Source organism: Benincasa hispida, chromosome 12 (assembly GCF_027475165.1).
Source record: "Benincasa hispida cultivar pf3 chromosome 12, pf3_genome.v1.1, whole genome shotgun sequence".
NCBI lineage: Eukaryota > Viridiplantae > Streptophyta > Magnoliopsida > Cucurbitales > Cucurbitaceae > Benincasa > Benincasa hispida.
Window position 1 is genome coordinate 79,117,413 of NC_143489.1, and position 7,632 is coordinate 79,125,044.

At 33.6% G+C, this 7,632-nt stretch overlaps 1 protein-coding gene across 1 annotated transcript; it reads left to right on the plus strand.

Annotated features, from left to right (window-relative positions):
- The first annotated feature begins 538 nt into the window (after positions 1 to 538).
- On the plus strand, positions 539 to 7,303 carry LOC120068435 (ATP citrate lyase (ACL) family protein). Its single transcript, XM_039020202.2, has 12 exons — positions 539 to 877; positions 1,065 to 1,175; positions 1,426 to 1,537; positions 1,851 to 1,915; positions 3,163 to 3,240; positions 3,389 to 3,463; positions 3,579 to 3,731; positions 3,840 to 3,974; positions 4,904 to 5,068; positions 5,720 to 5,842; positions 6,455 to 6,526; positions 6,950 to 7,303. Exons 1-12 carry the CDS (start codon positions 776 to 778, stop codon positions 7,022 to 7,024), a joined length of 1,266 nt encoding a protein of 421 aa, XP_038876130.1. The 5' UTR covers positions 539 to 775; the 3' UTR covers positions 7,025 to 7,303.
- The last annotated feature ends 329 nt before the right edge of the window (positions 7,304 to 7,632 follow it).

Below are 7,632 nucleotides of genomic sequence, written 5' to 3' on the forward strand. Positions count from 1 at the left end.
TTTAGCTCCTACAGTATTACATAGATATAATATTATAAAAATAATTTGCTATTCATTTTTTATAAATTCAAAAACTAAAAAGTAATTATCAAATAATCTTTTAAGCATTTAATTTAATTTGGGCAATATAGTCTAGATTCATTTTGATTTCAATAACTTAAAATTTTCAATCAACTTCAATGTGCTGAGCTTAATTTTAATCCGGTCTCATGTGATTATATATCATTCGTTATTCTAAACTATATTTTTACCTATAAAAAGAATTCAGATATATCCTTCATTTTATTACTTGGTCCTAAACCTTAATTCAAAAATTAAACATGAAAATAACTCAATTGATATAATTATCAACCTCATATCCGATTCCACTTCAAATATTGTAAAAAAAAAAAAAAAAAAATCCTAATTCCAAGAGATATGTCAATATCGTTAATCTTAAACCCTAATATAGAAAAATTGTGTCAATATGGTAACAAAAGAAATTTCGTACAGTTTGACTAAACCATGAGGATTAAATTGAAATTATGCTAAAAGAATCGGACCAAATTTGTAATTTAGTTAAAATATTAAAATATATTAGAAAAAAGAAAAAGAATTCTGAAGCTAGGGGTACGCTTCTTCTTCTTCTCCCTCTCTCAATCGAACATTCTCTGCTCCGACGAGAAGAGCCCATACATTTCCATCTGCCACCTCTCCGGCTGAACTTAGAGCTGCTTCCGGTGCCTGATTTTGAAGTTCTTTTCTGCAGATCTTATCGATTATTCTCTCGAAAACCATGGTGAGAGGGTTGCTCAATAAGCTCGTCTCTCGATCTCTTTCTGTCGCGGGAAAATGGCAGCAACAACAGCTGCGTCGTCTCAACGTCCATGAGTATCAGGTTACCTTTTCTTTTTTTGTTCTAATAGTTTCTTTTACTGTGAACATATCCTGGATTTTGATTTATGGGTATGTTTAGCCATCATAACAGTTTGGTAAAATTTCTTTTTGGCCGATTCTTGCATTTGATTTAAAATCTGTGAAAGAATTCTCATTTTGTGCGTGAGCTTTGTTATTGTGGAGATCAGGGTGCTGAGCTGATGAACAAATACGGGATCAATGTGCCAAAGGGTATTGCTGTTTCCTCTGTTGAAGAAGCAAAAAACGCAATGCAAACTGTTTTTCCTGATGCGAAAGAGGTAAGCATGGGGCTTCAGGTCTCTCTCTCTCTCTTCATCCTCTCATGATGCAAACGGTCCTTTCCATGGACGTTTACTAATTCTGAAATCACAAAAAATAGAAATCATTACAGTTACAGTATTGCCTTGCATGACATTTTTGTTTAGAAATGAAAAAGAAGTTGGCCATTGCTTAGTTAATGCCACAAGACGTATTAGCAAAAACTTAGCCAGTTATGAGACGCATTATACAAAATTTGATATTGTGCAGCTGGTCGTTAAAAGCCAAATTTTGGCTGGTGGAAGAGGTTTGGGAACATTCAAAAGCGGCTTAAAGGGTGGAGTTCACATTGTGAAGGTGGATCAGGTTGAAGAGATTGCTGGTAGGATGCTCTTTTGTATTTTCATGTTTGTCCTAAAATGTTCTCAGTATCTTATTATTTGAAGATTCTAGTTCTACCTAAAGATCCCATCAGTGTTTTTCTTGAAGATAAATGGTTACTCCTGAAATTTATATTAGATGTAAATTTCCTGACATCTTGGAACTAGGATGAGAAGGATGAGAAGGATTTCTTCATGCCAAGTCGTCTATTGTATTTTGTGAAATTAAATATTTCTATTCCGTGTGGAGCTCACAACTTTAACGGAATATTTCAGTAATTCATTTCTCCCCCTTCTTTCCTATTTTGTGTGCAGGAAAGATGCTTGGGCAGATACTTGTCACCAAACAAACTGGTCCCCAGGGCAAAGTTGTCAGTAAGGTAACATACGTCTTTTCACTGCTCAGTCCGTCCAGTTCCTTGTGAATATGTTGAACCTGATTGGCTATTACCTTTGCTTTTGGACTCAAATCTGCACCATTGGGTAAAATTATTAGATCAAGAGTTAATCTAGACAACAGCCTTACTTGAACAAGATTTGTTTTTTAGGTTGTACACATATCTTCTTGACTAGTAGTCCAACTCATGATGGTTATTTCTGAAGTTCTATTAGTAATCTCAGTCTAACCACATGCCTAAGGGTGGCAAGTGGTGCCATGTTTCAGTTGGGTATCAAAATTCCCCCAAAGACATTTCCAAAAATGGCTTAGAAACATGATAACATACGCCTAATCCAATTGATGTAGTTGATTAGTTAGCTTAGGCTCTCATTGCCATTTAGCTTAAGTATGTATATGATTTTGTTAAAGGGGATGTGTATTATAGACACCAAAGGCAAAACATCCTAAGGCCAAGGGTTGAATTGAAAATACCTTTACTGGAAAAACTACTCAGTAAGGGCCTTCAAATTACCTTTTATATGGCTGGAACAAAACCATCACATCTTCGAAGATAAGGGTACTGTGTCCAATAATCAATGGAACAAAGGAATCAATACTTTTTGGAATTCAATGATTTGCAAGTATATACACTAAAGAGCAGTTACGTTTGCACTCATAGTGACTGTGTCCAATAATCAATGGAACAAAGGAATCAATATTTTTTGTAATTCAATGATTTGCAAGTATATACACTAAAGAGCAGTTAAGTTTTGCACTCATAGTGTAGTGAGGGTGAAAACTGCAGAAACCATCACCTTCTAGTGAAGTAAAATCTATTCAATAATCTCCCTCTCACGTAAGAGCCTAGTTAAACTTCAACCTCCAGCTAGAATTATCTATCTTTCCCAGGCTTTTCGATGTACCTGGGGTGAGAATGAGGTAAAGAAATTAAGTCCAGGATGAACATTGCACAACTTGGAGGGCACTAATGATATAAAGATTGATAAAGGATCCACTCACATATTAGCTTCCAATTATGATGAGTTGCAGTGTCTTAAATATGTTGTGTATTTTCTAATAACAATATGTTATACTCTATTACGAAGCATATTCTTGTGTTTCTTCCTTCCCTCTCATTATCCCGTTTGTGTCTGCTGCATGGTTTGTTCAACACTTGATACTAAAGATCTGAATACTTTAACATGACTGATTTAATTTTCTTTGTTTCCTTTGTATAACTCAATGCAGGTTTATCTGTGTGAGAAGTTGTCACTTATCAATGAAATGTACTTCGCTATCACTCTGGATCGTAAAACTGCCGGTCCAGTATGTTCCATTACCATGTGTGCCTGCTTCATTTCTTTTTGCAGAGAATTTTCAGTATTTCTTATTTAGTTTGTCAAATTAGGTGCATCCTAAGTAAGGAGGACTTTGATTGTTAAATAAAATAAATTTTAACTTGCTTTATTTCCAGCTTATAATTGCCTGTAGAAAGGGTGGAACTAGCATCGAAGATCTTGCTGAGAACTTCCCAGATATGATTATAAAGGTTGTTATTTCATCTTTGCTCGTTTGGTAGTGTTGAGCAAAAGCGAGCTTTTCTTCTTTTGACATTGGTTCAACTTAATGTTTCCTCACTCATCCATCTCTTTCTTCTCTGGAAGGTACCTATTGATGTTTTCAAAGGAATAACGGATGAAGATGCTGCAAAGGTTGTGGATGGTTTGGCTCCCAAGGTTGCTGATAGACAGGATTCGATTGAACAAGTGAAAAAATTGTATAAACTCTTCTGCGAATGTGACTGCACATTGCTGGAAGTAAGCATGACTTTATTAACTTTACTGTTGGCAGTTTACATATTTGCTTGAATTGCTCCACTTCCTAGAGTGTTAATCTGATGATCCTGACTATCCGATTTGTTGCAGGTAAATCCCATTGCGGAGACTTCAGAAAATCAGTTGGTGGCTGCCGATGCTAAGCTAAACTTTGATGATAATGCTGCATTTCGTCAGAAAGCAATATTTTCTCTTCGTGATCCAACTCAAGAGGATCCTCGAGAGGTCTGGTTTTCATTCTTAATGTGGAGGAGAATACTTTCTTGATTTTATTGAGATTATTGGTATGAAAATAAAATCCTACTGTTTTTTCCTTCTTTTTTTGTGAGAATCACCAACTTTTAGGGGTTGCATTAACTATATTGCCAAAATTTTAATTTGGTTTCCCAATCAAACTTAATAAAGTGCAAAAGTAAACCGATGTTGATTATTAGGGTTCCTTAAAACAATTTCTTATTTACTCTAAAGGAAGCCTCGTTTGCTCCTATCCTCAGCCCTAGATTTTGTAAACTATTTTTTTTATTTTTTTATTTTTTTTATTGTTTATTCTATGTCTTCAACGTGAAACCTAGTTTCAAATCATTTGTAATTATTTGTTGGTATTGCATCTTTGTAGCCCTTACCTTGACCTCAATTCTTAACCGACTTATATACTTTTATTGTATATTCCACATCTTCTAGAAATAGGAACAAACCAAAGTAGCTACATATCTAAGATTTAATATTCTACAAATTTTATTGATAACCAATTGTTGTAAGGTAAGGTTAGGTTAGGTGGTTGCCTCATAAGATTAGCCAAGGTGCACCGAGCTAGATTGGACACCCATAAATTTTAAAAATAAAAAAGTTTGCATGGAGGCATGCCGTTTTATTCTTAAAATTCAAGTAGAAAAAGCACCAAATTTTTTTTTGGACTCTCCACCTAAACGTTTGGAAGTTAAAAAAATAGTCGAAGTCTTCATACCTCCCGGTCCTCTTTTTCTCTGCAATTCTCTTCTTTTTGTATGTTGTATTTTTCCTCATTTCAGTTTCAGCTTCCCCCTTCGTTCAGCATTCTTCTACGAGGATGGGCATGAGTGCTTTTTTGTATGTGAATATTATGAAGCGTAATGACTTTGAAATGTCTATTTGATTTTCTTTGTTCTTTCCAATAGGTTGATGCTGCCAAAGCAGATCTAAATTACATTGGTTTAGATGGAGAAATTGGTTGCATGGTCAATGGTGCAGGATTAGCAATGGCTACGATGGATATAATTAAGCTGCATGGGGGAACTCCTGCCAATTTCCTTGATGTAGGTGGAAATGCTTCTGAAGGCCAGGTAAATGATTGAAGCAAATCGATCTCTTCTAAAGCCCTATAATTCAATCTCCGCCGCCCCACCCCCACCAAGAATTTTATGACAGAGGGTGGTGGTTGTTGAGTGAAAAATGATTTTATAATTTAATGTTAATTTGTTAGAAAGTATGATTACGTATAGATTAAAGAAGTTATTCCTTGAAACTGGAGTTTCTGGTTCTTTATTGCAATTACAGAACATTCAAGTAGTTTCTTGAAAAGTTATTTTTTTGTTATTTTATTTTATTTATTTATATTTCCATCTGTATTTTATGTCAAGAAAAGAAAACCAAAATTAATAGAAACTTAAAAAACATATTACCCACATATCAAATACACTATAAAATACTATTAATTTGTTATCATTTCAATATGTTTACATTTGTAAATGAAAATATGTTTACTTTTAACAAAAAAAAAATATTTCTTTTAATTTTATATAATCTATTTTCAGAAAAAAATGAAATCAACAAATAGAATTTGCTGTGCGGACATTTTTCATATTACATGTGTTATGTGTGGAATGTGCGAGGAAATCTTCAAAACTTTGTTGCCATATATTTATTCATACTTCATTCGTTTTCTAGACTAGTCATTATTGTACGACGGGTTAATAACTAAAATGATAAAGCAGGTAGTTGAGGCATTTAAGATATTGACTTCTGACGAGAAAGTTAAAGCAATTTTGGTGAACATTTTTGGTGGAATAATGAAATGTGATGTCATAGCTAGTGGAATTGTCAACGCTGCCAAACAGGTAAAATTTGCATATTTCTGGTTTCCATCATTATGTCAGACTGCTTCTCTTGCTGTTTTTGATATTTCAGCTATCAAATACACAATTGTACATATGATATCCTTTTTAATCAAGAAGCTTGAAATATATCCCAATTGCCCATTTACTACGCCCCCTTCATCCATGCTAAACTGCCATATAAAAGCAATTAAGAAATTGAAACCTAATGAAGAGCTTTCAGCTATGGCCTTTTACAAGTTTGAGTTAGAATCTTCTGAGTTCTTTTTGAATATCCTTCAGTTTCTTTACTTTTATAGTTCTGGTGGAAATAAGTCAGAATAAATTTTGTAATTGTTTTGAATTATTGTACGTTATAACTTTTCACCACATTATTGCAATGTTATCTTTCTTTTAAACAAAAATGTTGCTGGAAGAATTTGAAGATTGGCTTAATATCAATCCTCAATAAACGCAGATGGAATTTGAACAGAAGTTTGGCGTTCACATTTTTACTCCTTAAAAGTCCTTAATAAAATTTCACATGTACTTGGCAACTGTTGGCTTCTGTTTGCTTAGCAAGATATATGGTTACGAACATGTTATTCTAAGATTGGATATGACCTTATGTTTAAGGTTGCCCTCAAAGTGCCCGTGGTTGTTCGGCTTGAAGGTACAAATGTTGACCAAGGAAAAAGAATTCTGAAGGTAAATCTTCAATCGTAGGGTTTTTTTTTGCCTCTAATAATTAAGGTCCCGTTCGGTAACCATTGGTTTTAGATTTTAGATTTTTATTTTTGAAATTAAGCATATTATTCACATTTCTTACAATGATTTGCATCTTTCTCAACTACAATGGTTGAATTCTTAACTAAATTTTAAAAATAAAAACAACTATTTGAAAGCTACTTTTTTAATTTTTCCAAATTTGGCTTTGTTTTTTAAACCATCGAAGTTTTTTAAACCATCGATGAAAAGTAGATAATAAAGAAAGAAATTTGGTAATTGAAGTAATGTCGATAGACTTAATTTGTTTTTTTTTTTAAAAAAAACAAAATGAACGGGCCTAAAGGTTCTGCTTGTCTACTGAGAGAGTAACCAAATTTTATGTGATTGCTGATGGTTTTTCAGGAAAGTGGCATGACATTGATAACGGCAGAAGATCTGGATGATGCTGCAGAGAAAGCAGTTAAAGCAGCATATTGAGTCATTTTCAATTATTTTTCATGGATGGCTTGTTTCCTTGTGATTGTTGTTCTTTGTTGGATCAATGCGGTTTTGATTGACCCTTTCCTGAAAATTCGAGGAAACATTGTTTGCCACAACACGAAAGCACACACATCTGTCATTCGATGAAAAGAAGTCGAAATTTTAATAACGAGTAGCTTTTTTGCTGAGATTATGGGTGGCTGTTGTCCATGCCCCTTTGAGTTTCAAACTTTTCTCGTCCTTTATTAATACGAGCCATAGTGATTGAATTTGTAATCTCCCAGACTTTCTAATGCTATTTCAAATCCTGTCTTATTTTAATTTTTCAGGCCAAAAATGCAGATTACCATTTGGTTGGTGATACTGATAAATGGGTGTTCAAGATAAAATGACACTCTTATAGGAGCATCGAACGTTATATATATATGAATGGCTTGTTCCCTTGCAAATCTCAAGGCTTTATATGTTGGATTAATATGAAATTTATATGTTGGATTAATATGAAATTTGCAATCATTACACCTATATTAGCAATTACTTTCATACGATAAATTAGAACAAATTAATTGTAAAAATAAAGTTGGAGAAGGTTTGTAAAAACAATA

Excerpts from the sequence above, each read along its gene's own strand:
- LOC120068435 (XM_039020202.2), top strand. The coding sequence starts at position 776 with ATGGTGAGAGGGTTGCTCAATAAGCTCGTCTCTCGATCTCTTTCTGTC. Across the intron at positions 3,732-3,839 it reads GTGACTGCACATTGCTGGAA|GTAAATCCCATTGCGGAGAC; the intron begins GTAAGCATGACT and ends GATTTGTTGCAG. Across the intron at positions 3,975-4,903 it reads CTCAAGAGGATCCTCGAGAG|GTTGATGCTGCCAAAGCAGA; the intron begins GTCTGGTTTTCA and ends TCTTTCCAATAG.